A 21,750-nucleotide genomic window follows, 5' to 3' on the forward strand; every position below is an offset into this window, starting at 1 on the left:
GTGAGAAAAATCAGCTGCTGATAGTTGAGGATGCTAAGCAAGCTAGTTTAAATTTAGTTGTGCCCATATGGTTGCATGTTTGTAGTATAGGTAGGTTTCCTAACACAAGAATGAATGAGCAGCTGTCTGGAGCTGGCCATAATTCTCATCCTGCCAGAACAGTCTGAAGGGGCTGGAGCTGGGGGAAAAGACTTCTCCAAAGTGTAGAGAGCATTAGTGTCTCCACAGTGGGAACAGGTCTGAAGAGCATGTGATGGATGTTTTGGGTGCATATGTAAGCTCTCTCAGGTGTAGTCAATTCAGTGCATTTTTCCTGTCCTTGAGAATGAGCTATGTTTCTCTCTACTCCATCTTGAGAGAGTTGAAGATCCCTGACTCATTGGAGATGTCCATACAGGGTTAGAGGAATGTCACCTTTTACTTTATGGAGAGACACAAAAGTAGGAATTCTAGAATTTGCCTGCTTTAGTATCTTCACACATACTTGGACACCTGTAAGACATTAAGAGGTGATGCCAGACTTGTCAAGAATGATGCTGTTAATTCTTTTAGCCAAGCAGACACTGAAGGAAGAAGCCATAGTTATGGAAGCGTTGTGGCTCAGCAGCCTTGAGGAATATGTTTTGGCTTGGGGTTTTTTGTCAGTTTTGTATTACACATCTTGAGGGAAAACACACATTTGAAACTGCTATGGTTCTTCAGTCTGACTCACTACTCTGCAAAATGCACTTGATGGCTGATGAAGTTACTGGTGGATTTGGATCTTTGTGCTGATATACCCCTGTGATACAACCTAAAATTATAGACTGTACTGAATTTCCTAGTAGCTACAAGGTGAAGTTTGTGCCTTCTGTTCTGTTCACAGCCTGAAGAGAATCTGTTTCTATAAATTTGTAAGGAAGGACATATGTGACTGAAGGCAAATTTGTTTTATTTCTTTATGCTTACAAATCTACTTTTGTTATTAAGGTTAAGATGTGATTGGGTGGCAGGATAGGGGGTTATCTTCTTGTGACCTCTCGAATAGTCACTGTTGTTGGGCATGCACCACTGGAAAACGGTACTTGAATGAGAATACAACTGGGAAACAAAAAAAAGGAATGAGAGTATAGTAGGTAGGGATTGAGACAGGATGTGACAAACAGTGGAAGGCAGGCTTGCAATCTGAACAGGTCAAGAAAGTCTGCATGGTAGCCAGTTCTCCATGATGAGAGAGCTGCACTGGAGGCAAAGCAGGATGTAAAAAAACCAGATCACTAAATCACTGCAAAATTTCACTGGATAGGATGGGAGATTCCTTATGGAACTCTTATTTTTTATTTCAAGTTTTATATTTGAAAGCTGTATGTTCTGGTCTGTGTTTCAATAAAGATTAGATTTAGAGGCTGAAAGACCTATCAGTGTTTTTGATGTATTTTTTGGCATCATCAAAACATGAACCAACTTTGAGCTCCCCCAAGACCTACCAGGTATCTTTAATCTTGTGATATGTTATAGAATACTTTCATTTTCTGTAGGTGGCAGTGAGTGCCTGGGTGGTCTCTGCTGAGTGTATTATCAAACTGAAAGATATACTCATTATTAGTGAATAATCAAGTTGATCTGAAATGATTCTGCACAAATCTGATTTCCTTATGGATGCCATGAGTATAGTTCTGATTATTTTCAGATTAGTAGCTAAATATCTGGACTAAATAGTGTTTCCAAAACAGGGTAATCTAAGTGGGCTAAATAGTTCGATTTTGTTTGAGGTTTTTTTTCCCCTAGGAGCATTAGGTAGAATAAAAGGAGTTTCCCAGTTTTAGCCATGCCTTTTTTTTTTTTTTTTTTTCTTGCTTGAGTCACTCTTCAATAAATAGAAGTTCCAGAAAAGCTAAGTTGTTTGTGCTGAAGTCCCTCAAAGAGGTTTGAGTTGTGACTGCCTGTCACAGTTTCCTGTGATTGTCCTGTATCATTAGTGTCAAATTCTGCTGATTTCCTTAAAGCACAGATCCTGGGGTCATGTAACTTCATAATAGTTTGTTTTCTCTCTCTGTATTCCAAGTTTTCTTGGATAGCAGATGGGGAGAAGACAAAGAAGCCTTGAAGGTGGCCCAAGTTAACCTCAAACTCAAAAAATAATCATAGTAGCTTCAGTAAAGAGGTATGGTTTTGTAATACTGATGATAGAAGAAATTACTTTCTTTTTTCTGAATTTGAAAAGATTCAGACTGTGTTCTTCAAGTGCAGGGGATTATTTTCTTGTCTCTGTTTGAAAATCAGCTTTTCAAGCTGCTACTCTTAAGATTTCTGAATTGTGTTTAATACCACAGATTACAAAGCCTTGCAATCTGCAGGCTGAATTGACTTCTCTTTTTCACAGGGAGAATTTGTGGAAAAAATTATCTCAGGAAACCAAAGCAATCATGCATAGCTTCTTTTTCTGTCTCTCCATCTCACTGTACTCTCACAAAGAAAACATGCAAGTGCTTGTGCATATAGTAGAACAAAACATAGGGAAGAGTCTGCTCTTTCTTCCATGGTTAAAGAGCATTCCCAGGTAACACTTAGTTATGCTGCAAAAAAGAAAGAACTTCACCTTGAGTATGATGTGCTATTTTCTGGTTCAAATGGTTCTTACTAATCTGCTTCTGGTAACTCATGACATTACTTGGGTATATAACTTCTTAAAAAAGAAAAAACAAATAAATGAAAGAAGCAGAGCACCCTCAATTATAGTTTGTTTGGTTTTTATTTTTTTTAATGCTGCCTCATTTTCACTTCTGTTGCTGTTAGTAGTTTGGGAGTTTATAAGTGAAAACAGCAGCCCTTTGTGAAAGAGGAATGTAACACTATTTATAATGGTCAAAAAATGTTAATGACACTGTGTGTGTAATGATATCAAAAATTCTTTTTTAGCTCTTCTGTAGGAATTAATGTCAGTGCACTTGTGCTTTCCTAGACAAATATTTTTCTAAGTAGATGAGGCATTGTATTCCTACTAACAGCACAAGCTTCTGCTTGTCTGATGGAAACTCTGTAATCTTGCTTTATAGAGAAACAATAATGTTCTTAACTAATAAAAAATATGGAAATATATTTCTTCCCTTTTCACAATGGGATTATCCATTTCTCAATCACTATTCCTTTGGACTCCTGCATCTCCAGTAATATTGCCTCTTCAATAAGAGGACTGAAATGCAACTTCTGTTTAACAGATCTCATTTTGCTGTGATTTCTTTGTAAACAAATTTTGTCTTTGTAAACAAATCTGTTCAGACAGTGTTGGTGAATGACATGGTTTGACAATGAGCATTTATGCTTAAGCATAAGAATTAAATAACAATTTATAAAAATACATAGTGCTCTGCTAAGTAAAATGCTTACTTTTCTACTTTATTAAAGGTTGTAAGTCAGTTTATTGATCCAAATTTTTCACAGTAAAGATTTTTTGTCTGATAAAAAATCCTTTTGTTTTGTACATACTTGAACACTTAATTGAAATTTAATTGTTTTTCAACACCTTTATTTTAAATAAGTTTTAAAATTTGAAACAAGTTTCTTTAGTTATTAATTTCTTTGTTAATCAGGAGTTTAAATATGTGCACTAAATTGTAAGTACTGATGAACAAGAATAATTCCTGTTTCTTATATATTTAAACCTGCACAAATCTCAACTCGGTCTGCTCAACTCAACAAACTGTCATGTTGAAATGACAATTTTTTGATTTCTGTAATTTTATAAAATGAAGTAATGCATCTGTGATGGCAGTAAAAAAAGAGACTGCTGCATTTGGGTTTATTTGAAATCTGCTGCACCTGAAATCAGGAAAGCTTTTAAGTTGTTCACCTATTGAAGAAAATTGCATCTTTGCTCAGCAATTTGTCTCTGACACATCTTATGAGAAGATCTTATAGGGAGTGGCTGAGGGAGCAAAGGGTTTAGACTGGAGAAAAGGGGGCTCAGAGGGAACCTCATCACTCTCTATAAGCACCTGAAAAGAGGCTGTAGCCAGATGGGGGTCACTGTTATCCCAGGTAACAAGGGCAGGACGAAAGGAAGTGGCCTCAGGTTGTGCCAGTGAAGGTTTAGGTTTGAAATTAAAAAAAAATTTCTCCACTGGAAGGGTGAAAGTATGGAAACAGGTTGCCCCAGGAGGTGGTGGAGACACTATCTCTGGAAGCAGCCAAAATGCATGTGGACATGGCACTAGGGAACATGGTAGTGGACATGGCAGTGCTGGGTGAACAGCTGGACTTAACATCTGCAAGGTCTTTTCAAACTACGTGAGTCTATGATTCTATATTTGTAATTTCTAATTATCACTTCCTAACTAGGAAAAAATCTACTTTGTCCAAGTTCATTGGCAGTACTTCTGGTTTTCTCCACTTTTTAGACTAGTCAGTAAACTAAAGTTTCTTGAATGTAATGTGAACAGCTTATTTCAATATTTTGAGCCATTGGCAAGAAAATTAAATATACACTGTGTTCTTGACAAGCATATTTCAGATGTGATGGTTTTGCATATCTAAGCAGAAGAAACACACTTCATTTTGCGGATTTTCGTGTATTCTGTCAAGAATTAAATGAAGTTAATAACAAGTTAAAGACCCTTGCCACTTGGAAACTTCCTAAATATAACAATGGAAAATTGAATGGGGTATTAAATTCAATACTTAGTGTTAAATTTATCCTGTTATTCTCTCTCCATTAATAATTACCCTGATAGCTTTGAATACTTGTAAAATAGACTGTTTGGGCACTTTGAAATTTAATTCTAAGTCATTTGGTGAAAGAAATAGAAACGAGCTTCAGATATTTCATTGCTTAGTTGCAATAAAGCATTCACAGCATGCAAGGAGGTAAGTAGTTAAGCTTGTGAAGATAAATGCAATGTTTAAACATTGACTTCTAAAATTAGAAATTATTTTGGAAGGGGAATATCAAATTCATTCTTTGGTCAGTGACATCTTCAGAGATATCTCATTCTTAAATCCCATTTATTTACTGATTCCAAGGGCAGTGGGTTAGTCAAATTTTATACATAGGTTAAATGGTAATAGAATCTGTCATGTTGTTGTGCTTGGTTATTTTTTGGGTGTGAGCAAAATTACATTTACTGTTTGGCAAAGGCTTTCATGGAAAGATAAAGTAATGATTATTGCAAATTGAAGACACAGAAATTACTTTCCTGGGATCTATTGCTTGATGGTTTTTTTCTTTTCAAGAGACATAATAAGCAGTATTTTGTATGATGTCAACATTTTGCTGTTGGAATTCAGACTCAAGAATATGCCAGGTAGAACTAAGATGGTCAGGTACAGGACCAGCTCCAAAATATAATACTAGAATGGTATTTTATCTATGTTAATAAGGCTCAGTAAGACACTGGGTATTTTTGGGGTTATGTAAAATGAAAAGAACAAAAACAGTAAAAGCAAGTTTTCTTTAACATGGAATTTAGACAGTAGAATTTTTAGTGTTTCAAAGTAAATTGAGAAAGTGAATACAGTTGCAAAGATGGGACTTTGTCACTAGTGAAAGGTGATGCTTTTCATTTAAATATATTAAACTGTGGCTAGTGCTATTTAAGTAAGCTTGGAAGTAGAGGCCAGTTTATTTGCAATATTCCTGTGTATAACATAAACGGAGATCATTTAGATATTAAGAAATTGGAGATCTTTGAATTTTAGTGTAGCAGAAGAAACATGGGTCAAAAGTGGAAGGCAATGTTTAGGCAGGAATTTCCAAACAAATCCATGTATTTCAAGATCAGATCAGATTATTACAGTATAGTCCAGTAGGAAGAAAAATGCAAATTATTAAATTAATTTACTAAAATTGAACTACCATGCTTGTGTAAAATTGCGATTTTTGGAACAAAGTGTTTTCTGAACAAGCTAATCTTCCCTTTCCGACTCTCCAGTAATAATATGTCTGGTAAAGGAGGCTGTTAATTGTTACGCTGTAGGCAAGTCTGTTAAATCACCTTGTAGATCTGAACAGATATAAATTATCCCAGCTAGCACCCAAGTTCCTGTAATTTTAGTGATGATCAAATTGGTTCAAGTAAAGCCATACAGCAAGAAACAAGTCTTATGTAGTTTGAAATGCACTGTGAGACCCAGAGACACAATGTCAGCGCCCGCAAATGGGAGGGAGCACATTTTGCAGTTAACATAAAAACATTTGCAGCACAAAGGCGAGGATGCCAGCACACAGGGGGCCTTCAAGAAAAGCAACTATTCTGCAGAGCTCCAACCTGCCTTCATAGTTTACAGGGAAATTTCATAAACGCAGTGGAAGTGCCAGTGACAATGACAGCACAGGAACGTGGGAGGACTCTCTGTCTCTTAACCACACTCTCAAAGCGGGGTTCTGCAGGAGATGAGCTTGTGATGTGAGACACAAACGGACAAAAAGTGGAGTTAAAAATAAACACAAAAGTTGAGTGCCCCGTAATCATCATGAGAACGGAAAAATAAGTGAGCAAAGAGAAATCCGCCTCATTTCAGAACAAGCACTATTATTACTTATGGGAACAGGGAATAATGGAAGCTATTGCTTTTCTGAGTTCACATTATGTGCTTTTTCCCTTCTGCCCTCAATAGAGCAAAACTTTCTTTCAAAAATATTTTTCTCACAAGTTTTTAATTAAAAAGAGTTTAGTTTTGATGCATATTTGGAGATATTGAAAAGATAATTAAAATGAGAGCACTAGCATATAAAAATAAATATTTTTTCCTGCTAATAATGAGAGAAAGTAAGTCATGATCAGAAACTTGAAAACATTGAGATACCAAGTGATAGGACAGTCTAATAAAGAAGTTAGGAGTGCATAAAGCTTTTAAATGCAAGACCTGTATCACTGGAACTGCTGAAGACTTTAATAACAAAGGATGGTTTTAGATGCCTATTTAGGATTTTATCATTTTTAAATGAAGTACAAAGTTCTGCATTTTGAATTCCCTATTGGCAATGTACTTGCTTCAGGAAGCTTGATGTTATGATTGTGTAACACCCATTTCAGAGGACCCTGCACTTTTATGTGCTGGAATGACAATGCAAGGCTTGGCAAAAACAAGGCAAAATGTAATGTGATCATCTATAATGACTATACCTGTTTGAGTACTGTTGCAATTGAACAGAAGCAGTACACTTGAGAAGGAGATGACTTTTGAAAACTGGGAAAAGCATTACAGCAGGAGCTGAGCTACCTGAATTGAGAATCCAGAAAAGAAAATGTAATTTTTTGTATGGATCTATTTTCCCCTGCTTCCAGAATTGAATTGCTTAGTGGAAAGTTTCTAAAATTCTAAGCACTACAGAGACATGTTTAAAGTTTTAAAAAGTATCTGGACATTAATCTGAAGCAACAATAAGTTTCTCTGCAGAAGTCAGTGAGGGGTTGAAGATGTCTTGAACTGTAGTGTAGTGGATGAGGTCCAACCTGCCTGCAGGGGGTAGTTAATTATTATACAAAGCAGAGACACTTCAGCAAGAGAGATGGTGAGAATTCCAGTCCAACACACCCTACACACACTGCTGTTAGAGTACTCTGTGTGAGAAGTCAGGAAAAGGGGCTTTTTGCATGTCCTAGGCCTTACAAAATAAAAGGGAGATGGGTCTGGAGTGGATGAGACACTCTGGGCTTCAGGTGAGTATTTTACTTCCCAGGTCCAAAAGGAATTTGGTGTTTGCAGGATTTTGGGGGTTGACTTTTTAAAAAAATCTGAATACAAATTATAATAGGGTTTTATTCTGTTCCTAACAAATGCTGACCATAAATAAACCTTAAATAAAAGAATGTTCTATTTTTTTTTTCTGGACCAATATACTCATGTACTAATTAAAGTAGTACTTTTAGTACTAAAGTATCCCAAAGTGAAAAAAAAAATTGGAAGTGCATAAGAATAAAGGATGAGTAAAACATGAAGGACCTGGAGCTGTTATCATGAGTTTGGTGCTCTGCAGTCTGAGCAGAAGGTACCTCTAAGAACTGGCTTTTACTTGGTTCACTGAGTGACTCATTTTGTGACAGACTGGTGGCTGACTGGATAGTGCAGTTTATTCTCATTAAGAATGTGAGTTGATGGGAGACTACCCCTCCATTAAGCATTTGTTGGTTAGTATCTTAGTACCTCTGCACAGAAGAGGGAGGAAATAAATAATGGTAGTAAAAAGACAAAAAGCCTTCCTCAGGTAAAAAACTAAAAATGAAAATTCCAGTGGATGCTAAAGGGTTAATTTTTTAAAACAGGCAATAGGTATATTCGCCACTGTGCTATTACCATTTAAAATTCATCTATGTCTTAACACTCATATTTAATAAGTTTTTCCCTAATTTATTTTAAATATGTAACATTTCTAAATGCATCTGTCCTGGCAGTGTGTTGGAGTGGAGAAGTACATGGGAAAGCCATTCTCTCTGTGAACTGAAAATATTCACAATTCAAATCATAAACTGTCATAATTGTGCTGTAGCAAGGGCTGCACTCAGCCTGTCATGAGGTAATGTCAAAGCCATTTTTGTAGCCACTATTTGAGAGAAAAGACATCTTAATTAAACTCTGCCTTTGTTGAAGACATCAGCAAAGCTACTGACAGAGTTTCATGCTAACTGCAATAATGCATCCTGCCATCACTACTGACAAGGAAAAAAAGCAAGAAAAGTGGGCTGCAAGTGGCTGCTGTCATACAGATTGCTGTGGAAGAGAGGCTCGAGGAGCTGTTGCTTTGTCCATTCAGTACAGCTTTGAATTTTAAGAGAAAACCTCTAATAATGACAAGTCAGAATAATTTTTCCCAATGTGGGGCATTGCTGGCATGTCATGCTAAACTGTTCAACCTCAGAAGTTAAGGTACAAAAAAAAAAAAAAAATCTTTAGGAGATCTTGATCTGTTCCATAATTTTTTGATGCATGGTGAAGTTTGTTTTTTGTTTTTGTTTTTTAAAGTTTCATTTCCCCTGAGATCAAGGTGTTTAAAATTAAAATGAAATTATCTTGTTCAGTAAATAACCTCACTGTGGCAGCTAGGACTTCGAGAACTAGTAGCAAGATTTCTATGATAAAATCATGAGAGACAGGAGCTCTTTGGTGAGGTTGTCTGCTCTCATCCTGTTTCTGATTTATATTTTTTTTGCTGTATTTTCTTGCCATTTTCTTTTTCTTACCTGTGGGAAGATGAAATCCAAGGTAGAGGGTAGAGGGTAATAATAGATGCTGGTCTGTCTGTCTTTGTCACTGAGGTGTGAGAGTTAAAAAAAGGTGACACGCCCAGTACACCTGTGGACAGGGACCACCAATCTGCTGCTGTTGTTTCTGGGCATTGCTGCTCACTCCTGCTGTCTAGCAGACAGGAAAAAAAAAATAATTAGAAGGTGTGGTCAATAAGGACTTGAGAAACTCATTTGGAAATCATCTGAAGCTAAGGCTGTAAAATTATTAAGAGAAAAAGGGTAGATAAAATGCCACAGAAATGCAGGGACTGGCAGATTTCTATTCTCTGCGTGCTGCTCAGGTGTCTCCAAAAGGACCTGAAAGGGTAATTTATCTTTCTGCAAGGAGAAGAGGTAAACTTCTTGCCTGACAGGATTGTCTGCTTCATCTTGGAGATATTTACCTTGAAGCTATATGGAGTAGACTTTGTGACTATTGCTCATTATGACTTGCATCAAGATTGATGTGTCAGTCCACTTTCATTCAGATATAATTTTGGTGAGCTGGTAAAGTAGGGCTAATTTCAAATAATGCTTTTGATGAAAACAAATTAATGATTATTAAGATATTTAATTTGCCAAATTAGAAAAAAGGGATAGAATGCGAATAAAGGACAGATTTGAAAGTGACTTCTAAGTTTGACATTTTCCCCTTAAAGCAGTAGATGTGAACAGCTGGTGGCAGTGAGTTGACTGTATGTTGCCTTCCTTTGAAACTTCTTTGCACTAGAATATGTTGATAAAAAATCATTTATTCGTGATTCCTTGGGTATGGAAAGTGTTTTTCAAAATACTGATACTTTTCCTGTAAATAATTTTTAAAGATTTAGTTTTAATAATATTTTATTGTACTTTTATTTAGTCCTTAAAGATGCCTTTTAATGAGTGTTGAGCAAGCATGTTTGAAATTATCAATTTGAAGTACATGTTGAAAGCATACATTGACAGAAATAGTGCCTGTGTCAAAGAAACTCACTTTTCATTTTTAAATTATGAAAGTACTTTTGAATCACCTGATGAAGTTGATGGAGACAGTACATTCAAATGAATTACTATGTTTAAAATTTTAACAAATATTTGTTTCTGAGTATTCATACATTAAAAAAAACTTTTGGTAATGTACAATTTTACAGGAAGCAAAATTTTCAGTTAAAAAAAATTTTAAAAATTTAATTTGTAATATGCTTATATGATTTTTGATTGTCCATATTATTTATTTCTATGCCTCAGAAATCTTACAATAATACTATTTATAGTAATAGTTTTTTACATTTATAGTTTATCTTGTGTTTTTAATTTAGATGGCTTATTTTTTAATGTGACTTTGTAATTTGGATATTCAATAAAAACATTTGCAGGATAATTTCATAGAACTGAGACTATAGAAATTTCAGTGCATACCATTTAGAGACAGTTTTGTTTATCACTGTTTGTTTTCACGTCCCCTTAGGATACTCTTAGTAACCCAGCATGATTAATTGGGAGAGCAATTATACACAAATTTTGTATTCTGCCCACAGGCTTGCATGAAAATACTTTCTGTCTTCCTTAGAAGTTCACATGTTTATTTTATTATATATCTGTATCAAAGTATTTATGAATTTACTTCATTATTGCAGAGCTAAGCATGATATGATATAGATATTTTGATGCCAATGTTCTCACAAATTTATGTACTGGCTGCCTGGAACTGGGTCTAATATTTAATGTTTAACAATATTAATACTGATATCACACAGAAGTAGTTCTGTTGAATTTTTTAAAGATGTGATGTCTTCTTTCTCTGAACCAGTTTTGTGACAGCTTAGTTTGTGATTTGGTAAGGCAACATCTGTGCTGTGAATCAAAAAGTTTGTGACTCAGCACTCCCTGCCCAGTTTCTGGCAATTTTTATAAATGCAGAGTATTAAATGGAGTACCCCCATTGTTCCAGATACTTGGATTTCCTGTAGCTTTAGCTTACTGGGAGTTTTTTCAGATTTTTCTTTCTGCTGAAAAAGGTTATGTCTTGCCCTGAGTGTGGGTGTTATTCCATGGGAGGTGGGAGAGGGCAGGTGAGTTGGATCTGCTTCTATCTTGGTTAAAATTCTGGGAACATCAGATGGTATTGTTACAAATTACATCAGATAAGTTTACCAGTTTTGATGGGGAAGGAAACAGACCTTTTCCTCCCAGTTTCCTTAAAATTTATGTGCAATATAGTAAGTTGCTAACATATATGAAACCAGTAGGGTTTTTCAAATGTTTTGTTAGTTTCTATAATGGGCTGTATTTGTTGCTGAAGTCTAAAAATTTTTTCAGGGCTTAATATGGTTTAAGCTTTTGACTGTGGGTATTTCGGGTGTTCTTTTTTTTCTCTGTTTTACCTGTATTAATTATAATGAAGGATGTTGGAGGCAGAGAACAGGACACAGAACTAACCTAACACTCTGCAGAGAGATTTTTTTCATCGGCACACATCCTGTTGTAGTACTTACTTTTAAGACAGCATTGCTACTTCACCAAACATCCTCCTACAGTGAGAGGAGTAGGGCTAACTCTTGGAAAAAGTTTTGAGGCTAGTGACAAAATATGTTTGTCTTTCAGATCCCCAGCTCAAGGGTATAGTGACCAGGTTATATTGCAGGCAAGGCTACTACTTGCAAATGCACCCCGATGGAAGTCTCGATGGAACCAAGGATGACAGCAGTAATTCTAGTAAGTGACTGCCCCAGGGGGACGTGTTCATGGCACAGATCGCATCGCTCGAGTGTGTGTGCACAGGCACCCTGCCCCTGCCTGCCTTTGGAGGGTTCTGGATGGGTTCTGGCCCAAGCAGGAGGGTTCTGTCCCTTCTGACCACCAGCATGGCTCCTGCAGGACATTGGCCTAAATGTGCTGCCTCTGAAGGGGACCAGAAGTGCTCATAGACCTTAGGAGGGAGATATTTAGGCCAATGAATGTCTTCTGGTAATTTTATAAAAGTGGCAAAATTATATGAAAACAATTTTTTTTAAATGAAAACTCTTTAACAAAAATTTCTTGTCTTCCAATAAATAACAAGACATGGGAACTAAATTTGCCAGAAAAATCTGAATTTATGAGCAGATAAATGTATGCTAAGCTATCAAAGACCTTGATAAAACACATGCTAAATTACCTTGCTGAAGGTACTAAAAATTTTGGGGCTAAAAATCCTATGTCAGCCAGAATTCCAATGATGTTAAGAGATCTTCTGCTACCATTGAGATGGCAAACGTGGCAGTTTTTAAAAATGTTCCAAACAAAAGAGATCTTGAAAGGCCGTGTGGGTTGCTGCTTTGAAATGCTTTCCCCATGATACTGCAACTTAATTTGGTTCAATAAGCATAAATATATGTGTTTGATAACTTGTGCTGCAACTGGTAATTAAACAAACCTATTCTTACTCTAAAACAGTTGATTTGTATTTTATTTATTTTAATTATCATGACAAATTTAAGTAACATTTCTGTGTCATCTTGAATTTTATTTTAAGCACTTTTAATACACAAGATTTATCTTCTAATTATGCATCCATAAATAACCCATTAGTTTCCTTAAAATTGCTGGAATTAAGCCAAAATTTAGGCATTTGAGGTTTCTGCCTTACATTGCTAAAGTCCCTATTTTAATTGATGCACAGCTGTCATTCATATTATATTTCATCAGCAGGTAGCATGGTCATCTTTTATTGTTTGTTTTGGAGTTTTTTAATTGGTAAAAATTGTTTAATATATTTTATGTATATCTCTCTGCTTGTTTTCCAAGTATTTTTGCTCCCCTTCCATGCCCTCCCCATCCCACCCCCATCCTTGTTTCTTTTCTTCCCTCCAAGTCTCCATCTCTCATGCTCACTTCAGTACTGGAGTGCATGCTAAGCCCTTAAACAAGACAAGTTTATTCTCACTTTTCATAGAAGCTCTGCCTAGATGAGGTCTAAGAACTCTCTTAGGGTATAAGTATCTCTCTCCCTCTGATCATCTCTCTTATTTTCAGCTTCAGCGAGAAGGTGTGTATGACTGCAACTGTTTTGTAATGTTTTATTGGTATTTCTGAGAGGTATTTTAACTCTTAGATCTCTATGAGTCTTTTCAAATCTAGACCACAGTGCTTTACTTTTCTCTTTTGATGTTTTCAGCTTTGCAAATCGTCCTCTTTTTTTAAAATTTACTCTCTTTGCCCATCACCCTTATTCTTCTTTTTCCAAATTGTAAAATGTATATTGTATATGATAAATATTCTGAAATATTGAACTCCTCCAAAGTCAACCAAATACCATATAGAAGTAATAACTTGTTTTTCTCCAAAATTTTTTTTTTCCTACAATGGTGTGGAGTTTTTTTCCACAAAGGCATTTTTTTGCGTCTTTAACTGGTGGGATTATTTTTTTAACTACTTCAGTTTTCCAATATTTTTAGTAAAAACAGTTCGGAATAGAAGAATGCAAAATTCATGTGCTTGCCAGGAAGGCCTACTTTCTGCATCTGAAATTTTGTTGTTGTATATATGTATCAACACTATATTAAGAGCTGAAAAGATTTACCTATTTGGTATATTCATTATTGTACAAATATGTTTTTGTTTCTTTTGTGCTGCCAGTCTTAGTTTTTTTCCCCTTTCCATTCTGTTGCCTTTCATTTCCTGTTGACCTCTTTTTTTCCTATTGCTTTTGTTTATTGCAGCATATGTTGTTTTTCCTTCTCGCTTTCACTTTAAAACAATTTTGTCATGGACAGGATTTCATGTTTGATATATTTTGTGAGCTCCTTAACAAGATAATTTCTGAGGCTTACAAGTGAATAACTTTTGGCAGCTGCCCAAGGGAGAAAATCCTGCTTCTGACCATGGTGCTTGCAGGCTGCCCACTTCATGTGCCCAGTGAAGGGATGGACTCGTATCAGCTGTCTGTAGGACAGATAGAATACTTACCTGGATAGTGAGGATGACTTCCATTCAGAGTGTGCTTCATAAAAAAAAGTAAATACAGACTGCCAAAGGGTGTGCACCTCTGCCAGCCTCCCACCTGTCTTCTGCACTGTTCATTGTCCCTGTAGGGAACCTGCTGAGTAACTGGGTGTCAGAGCAGCCAGAGGGAGCAAAAAAAGATGCAGTTTCTTTTCTGTGCTTAGTCATGCTGCTACTTTTTGTGCTGTTGCCATGTATTCTGTGTCAAGCAGTTAGAGAAGTACTTGAAGTTAAAATTCCCTCAAGTCCCTATATCATTCTGTACTCATTTTATATGTATGTCAGTAAACATACATTTGCACACTTTTGAAGTCACCATGTTATAGAGGGTAGCCCAAACTAGGATTAAGATTTGCTGCTATCTGAAGTTAAAATCAATTTTACCAGTGGTTTTAGTCAGCTGCTCATTTCCCCAGTTTGAGTAAAGGCTAGAGACTGCAGAGAGAGATGACGAGATTTTTAGTGTATTACTGTGTGCAAACACTTGCACTTGAAAAAGGAAGGCATGATGTGTAATTGCATCCCTGAATAATGAACTGCGTCCCTGAAATACTTTTGTCTGCTCATGTTGATGGCCATATTAGAACCCAGCCTAAACAGACCAACACATTCCAGTTGATTGTTGTAATTTCTTTTTATAACTTTTCCAACGCAGTGATGTTTCGTGAAGCAATGGCAATTAATGCACCTATTGGCTAATGGTGCTGAGTTTCCTTAAATCACTTCACCAAGTCAAGGCTGTTAGCCAAATAATCTTGTGTATACAGTCTGTATTTTTTATTTTTTGCCCCACTCTCAGTGATACCTTGTTTAGCTGTTTTTTTTTTGTTGTTTGTTTTTGTTTGTTTTTTACAATTAATTTCTCTAATGCCCTTCAGTTTCTGGTTTGCTTTTGTCTTGCTTGTAGTAGAGGCAGGAGTGACTGTGGTTAAAGCTGTAGCTTTGGTTAATTAGGTCTTGCTCAGTGTAGCTGTCACACTCTAGTTTTCCTGGATTTTACAGGTGTGAATGCAGCTTGCTTCACTGGCCTCATCATTATTAATTAGGAAAAACAAGATACTACACAGAAATCATAGAGATATGTGCTTGCAGTAACAAGCATTATATTCATTCTCCTCCCATCCTCCACACCTAAACCAGCTAATTTTTGGGCTTTGATCTATCTTCAAAGTTTTGTCTCATGGGTGAAGGGTAGGTTTAGTAGGAGATTAATTAATTTGAGAAACAGACAATTCTAACTTTTTAGTTTCTGAGGTTGAAGCTCTGAATCTTTCCATTCTATAGCTTGTTTTAATTCACCTAGAGTGTATCTCAACCAACAACCACTGAAAAAAATGCAAAATAGATTATATTTTCCTTTATAAGTGGCAGAGCTGGTTGAACACTCAAATGTTGCAATTTGTACCCCTTATGACATTACAGTTGTGTTTAGAACATGTTTATAATATTCCCTAATTAAAAGGGAATTTGGTAGTCTTATTTCATAAACTGATAAATGAAAAAGTGAACATTATCCAAGAGACTTTGATTTGGCTGTGCTGTGCACATATTTCATTATGCTGGAACATGCTTTACCTCCTTAGGTGCTTGGTACCTGGTAGAATTACTCTTCAAGAAATCCTGCAGCCATTTAACATTCCCTTTTTTTCATCTTTTAATGCATCCTTTAAGGTTCTATTTATATCTTCCAAATTGAATGTGGAAGTATAAAATTTGTCTTTATAAAATACTTACAACTATCATATTTTAGTTTGAGGATACTTATAAAATAACCTTTACAGCAGCCTTGTAAGGTAAAGGAGATAATTAGCTAGAAATAAAGCTCATAAAGATTAGGGGAAAACCACCTGCAGTGCTGTTAAATTTGGATTAATGAACCTTAATTTTGGATTACTGAACTGAAATATCTGCAGCCTGATGCTTGCACTGGTTTTTACAGAAGTTTGTCATCAAAGATTTATACAGGCATTTGCTCATCTATTTACACCACCTCTGGGAGTTAGGTAAGCCTGTTTCTCCCACTGGGATAATCTTAGTCTGACAGGTCAATGTTCAGTCATAGTTAAAAAAAAAAAGTTTTACTTACGTCTTCTGTCAGATCAGGCAGGTAGAATGGGTTTGTTCCATAAGAAATGGATTGACAAACCTCTAAATACCAAACTCCTTGCAGTCATTGCCAATCTAAAAGGTGTTTTGATGGAGTTGTTGTTTTTGCCTGTGGGCCTGCAGGTGAAAATAAATTGAGGAAATAGCTGCCTTGATCTGATTGGAGATTTGCTGCTCTGGAAAGTTTTGTTGACTGTCAGGAGTGCATGAAGAGGAGGCTGCAAGTTCATAACTCTTCAGCAGTTGGTCTATAGTAAGATCCTTGAGAAAAACAGTGATCTGTGGTAGCAGCTTTCTTGGAGCTACAATTCAGTAGTACCTAAATGGACTTTCATAAGTATATGGAAATTTCTGATTTCAGGCATTTCAGATTTCAAGTTAATGAACTATCTTGGTATAGCACAAAAGAAGGAAAAATATTTACGGCAGTTTTGTGTTTTGCTTAAGAAAGGAGTAATTGTTTATAAATAAGGTGGACTCAAACTTTTGCTGAAACTTTTTGAGGATTAGAATCCAACTCCATTTGGAGTTCCTGCAAGTCTCCTCCATGAAACCTAAACATAGAACCATTTTTCATGCCAGTAGTTCCTGCTGACTGTCCCCACCCCCATTTTCTGGTCTTTTTTGTGGTGGGAGTAGGCTTGCAGGCTTAGGAGAAGAGGAGAACCCAAATGCTTTGTAGCTGTGTCTTAGGTAGAATACAAAGCAAAGCTAAGGGAGTGTTCACAGCCTTACCACTGACAAGGAGGAAGGGTTTTACTTGCACCTTTTTCCCATCAGTTCCTTTGTGTTCCCTGATGCTCCCACATCTACATTTGGAATTGCCAGTCTTTCCACTTCAGGTTGCAGCATGGGAACACTGAGCACCAGGCATTGCTGTATTTCCTGGGTGTTGGAGGGTGCCCCCTCTCAGCTCAGCTGGGCACCCACTGAACTGGCTTTAGGCACAGAGAGATTTTCAGGGATCCCACTCCCCAGGTTTTGGTTTCAGATCATTTTCTTAAAGAGGGAAGGAAGCAGGGGACATGGCTCTTTTTAGCAACCCCCTCACAAAGGAAAATGATAGGCTGTGCAGAACTGGAATGCCAGCAGACACTAGAAGGCTTTGTGCTTTTCTCAGAGTAGGCTTTTACTGGAGTGAGGTGTGGCACAGGTGAATCCTAGGAATGCTTGAAATGTGTAATTGAACAAAAAAGTCTTGCCCAGTGAAGAGTGCTGCCCAGTCAGGTTCTGGAGGAAATAAAATTTCTTTTGGCCTGCTTCAAAGCACATTATGACCACATGCTGTTCCTTATTGGTGCATGTTTTCTTGACCCCAGTATGAAAGACATTGCTGAGCATTTGTCAATCAATAGCTGAATGTAGTCTGGCCTCCCTAGTTTCAGTCAAGTCTGAAGGATTCTGTGAAACTAATTGAATACACTGAATGTGCAGAATTGCAGCATTTCAGGTCACACTCTAAAATTTTAAAGGGTTTAGACTAATTACAGGAGCTGTGAAAATCTCCAATGAAAAATTGGTAGCAGTAAAAGATGCATTACATGCCCTCCACAGTGCTTTCTAAATTCACCAGTAACTGTAAGGCACTTCACTAATTTTATAGGCTGCACATAACACTGCTGTCTTACAGGCCTGCAATTCTTTTTTAATGGTGGTTGGATTTTTTTTTTTTTCTAGTTTTGGTGCTTTATTTTTATTGACATTAAATTTCAGAATTTTTGACTGAACCACTACAACTAGGAGTTATTTTTTATTAGCTGACTTAGTTGTCATGGCTGATTTGTCCTTTGTGTTCATCTCTTTTCTTTATATAGGTATTGTTTGTTTTTCCTTCCTGATGTCCCCTCAATTGTTTCTTCAGTCCCTTTAGCATGGCATTCATATGCAGATTTGCTCCTGCAACTTCTTTTCTTTTAGGAAAAAATCCAAACTCAATTGCCATCTGATACTTAGTTTTGCTGTGACAGACTCCCCCTACACAACTCACAGCAGTGATTTTGCTGTTTTTGACGTTGTTTCATTTGGGGAGAATGACTTAATACCTAGTTTTGACTTCCAAATTACATTGAACTGAAAGCCCTCAAGCCATGCAGTGTTTAGCCTGTATACTCTTAGGATATCTTTTCTGTGAGCACCATATTTCACTCTCTTACATTTATTAGAGAGGGAACCTTATCTGTACAAATTTTTTTTTTTTTTTTTTTTTTTTTTGTAAACAGCACTGTAATACCCTAACATAATGGAGAATTTTTGAAATGAAAGAAATTAAAATGCCATTTATTTGTGCTAATTCTTGTAATCTCTTTCTTATATTTTTTCTGCAAACCTGCCAAACTTTTTTCAGTTCTTCTAGAGCCCTTTTGAATATAATTTTTTCTTTCCACCGGTCTAGGAAGATCTCTGCTACAATTTGTAGCAGTAAATTGGCTTTGTGTATTCCTAAAGTTATGTGATGTTACATATTCCTTTTCTGCATGAAATGCCATAGGAAAGGTGTCTCTTTTTTTATACATGCCTATATTTCTAGTAGTCTACCTGTGTTTTTTTCTCAGTTGTAGAGACTTGATCATATTCATCATAAACAAACTGTGGATTTTTGTCCTCCGACCCAACAGGAATTTTCCCACCTTGAGAAATGAATTTATTCACTGCAATTACATTATCCTTTTTCTTGTAATTTGGATTTCAGCTCAGGCATTCTGATTACAGATAGCCTCATACAGTACACTTTTTGCTCACACTTTTGGATGTCCTCCTTAAATTTTGAGGAACTCCCTGTAGGTGTTGCTGTGTTCCTGAGACCTGACTTGGTAGAAACATCGTTCCCGTTGCGTGTGTTGAACACATAGGTTGTGCTTGTGGTTTTCATCCAAGGGCTTGGGAGTCCCTGGCTTATGCACAGTGGAAAAACATTTAGCATGGACTCTGTCTCATCCAGGTCTTTTATTACAAGACTGATGTGTGCTTTGCATTTAATTTTCTAGCATGAGTCAATAAATGTAATATAGGTGTGTGCTGGCATAAGTTTTAGGAGAATTGGTTCATGCCACCTACTTATACACTACTTGTGTTTTTCTGTGCTGAGGCTGGTAAACTCCCACTCTTCGCACTGGTCTTTTTTCAGACAGTAGTCAAATTTGTGGTTGTTTGGATTACTACAGAGGTATATAGTATTTCTAGGATATTTGTTACTAGGTGGTTTTCTAATAATTTTCTAATTGTTACCCTAAGTTCTGTATTCAGTTAAATAATATTTATGCACATTTAGAGTTAAGCACATATTTCAGTGCTTTTATAAAGTATGATGAACTTCTGTTATTACCTGACACCAGTGTCTTACTGCTTATATCAAATGTATCATTCACAAAAGAAAAAATAAATTAAATCACAGATCCCTTTACATCAGTCTTTAATGAGGGCACCTCTTAATCATAAAACATAAAAATGCCCAAGAAAATAAAGAGCTACTTGCCAGAATCAAAGAAGCAAGATTTTCTGAGTGAGTCTAATTTTAAAAGCATAAAAAATATATACAGGAACTATTTTTCTTTCTTCTTTGCTAATGATGTTTATTAGACTATTGTACTACAAGCATCATATCTGGTCATGTTTTTTCTTCACAGCTTTATTCAACCTTATACCGGTGGGGCTTCGAGTTGTCGCTATCCAGGGTGTAAAGACTGGATTGTATATAGCCCTCAATGGAGAAGGTTTCCTCTACACATCAGTAAGTACCTTGCTGAACTCTGGAAGGCACAGCTGAAACTGGAATCTACACAGGAATGAGATGTGTCCACTTTTAAAAAGTTCTGTAATGTCTGTACTTGCACACACCATGCATATGTGTGGCATTATCTATAATGGGACACAGTAGAAATTACTGTGTACTGCACATGAAAGTCTGAATGTTAAGAATCCTAAAAAACCATATCATAGAGCTCTTTTCCTGGCAGTCTGTAGTGGTAGAATGCCATATTCCACAAATATTATAATTTTCAATTCAATTCTTCAAAAATTTAAAATAAAGACCCGCAATTATTTTCTTAGTGACTTGTTGATCAGACCCCAATAACCACTCCAACCTTTATTTTTTTTTTAAAAGACTTATGAGTGCAAATTCCATTTAAAAGGTCATTAACAAACTTTTGGTTTACCATCCTAATCTTGTAACTGTACACATGTGTTACTGTTTTTATTATATCAGATATAAGGAAAATAAACAAATCTGTGAGGATCTATTACCTTTGTAGAATAATTGAAGTTTTAAAAAGTCTTCTGAGTTACAAAGACGACTGCTGGATAAAGTGACTGGAAAGACCTCAGATTGTTTATGATATTTCAAATGGTTTGATGCTAATCACTCAGTGTGTTGTGAATATAAAATTCCTCGGTTTTGTATAAATTTAGGGTCTTAACTTCCTTTGAAAGGCAAACAAACTTTAATGGGAACAGGCAGTTCTGTCAGGTATTAATAAGGTGGCTTAAAGGATTTTTAATTACTATATTTTTATTGACATCTATGTTAAATTTATTTACATAGTGCTTTTTCCATTTTTTCACGTCACATAGTTCTTAATTCCCAACTGAGTTACAATATACTGCTCTGTTTTTGAATGTCAGTTGAAAGGAAATTGGAAAGATTAAGTTTCTGATGGCCTGAAGGAAAGTATTCTGTTTGTTTCAAACATACAATTGTCTTGCAAAAGCTAATTAGGAAGAAAAAATGGAACTAATCTTGAATGCCAATGTCAAGACAAAGAGAAAATTCCTCCTCATAAAATACGTGCTGGAGACTCTGGCAGTATCATCTAAATTTTTTTACATCTGTTCAAAATAAAAATTCTATTACAGGAAAACATGTAATATTTGCTATCAGAAGGAAAGAAACTTGAATTAAAACCTAAAGCTACTAGAGAAAATGAATTACTGAATTTCCAGTTCCATTGCATTGTGGGGGGAGTTAATTTCTGGTCATGGCATGAACATCATTTTTTTTGGTGTGTTGGCACAGTGAAGAGTACATTCTTGCCCAGCACTGTTTCTGGAGTGAGTTCTCAGTCCTCTAGAAAGAAACTCAAATTTCAGATGTGCTGTTTCCTGATGGTTAATTTTGCAGGTGGACCACACTTACAAATTGTGGTGGGCACTATTTTTATATATTATTTTGGAAAAGAGTTAAATTAAGTGAGGCAAGGAAATGAGTGTTTTTATAATGTAATGTTTACTCTTCCTTGTGCAGAGTTTGACACATTAGAAAACACAGTGGAAGACTTCATGTCTGCGAAAAGATTTTCAACTTAAACTTTTGTCAAGTAGAAAAAAAATAACATTTGAGCAAAAATTTAAAGGCAGTGGTTTCAAAACATCAGTGCTGTAAAAGAGGTTTGTTTGCTTCATGTTAATGTATTGACAGCACTGGTTTTACATTTTTGTCTCAGCAATTGCCTGCTTTCACCTTAAAGACTAATGCATTTGAGTA

At 36.1% G+C, this 21,750-nt stretch overlaps 1 protein-coding gene across 4 annotated transcripts in view; it reads left to right on the forward strand.

The window, feature by feature from the left end:
* Positions 1-21,750, forward strand: part of FGF14 (fibroblast growth factor 14) — a gene marked incomplete at its 5' end in the record, with an annotated part of 379,569 nt that overhangs the window by 279,810 nt on the left and 78,009 nt on the right. For all 4 annotated transcript variants that reach the window (XM_079319913.1, XM_079319914.1, XM_079319912.1 and 1 more), the window contains 2 exons: positions 11,787-11,897; positions 19,895-19,998. In XM_079319913.1, coding sequence (XP_079176039.1) covers positions 11,787-11,897; positions 19,895-19,998 — 215 coding nt within the window. The remainder of the gene's footprint in view (positions 1-11,786; positions 11,898-19,894; positions 19,999-21,750) is intronic.

Source organism: Erithacus rubecula (genome assembly GCF_903797595.1).
Source record: "Erithacus rubecula genome assembly, chromosome: 1".
In the NCBI taxonomy this organism is placed as follows: domain Eukaryota; kingdom Metazoa; phylum Chordata; class Aves; order Passeriformes; family Muscicapidae; genus Erithacus; species Erithacus rubecula.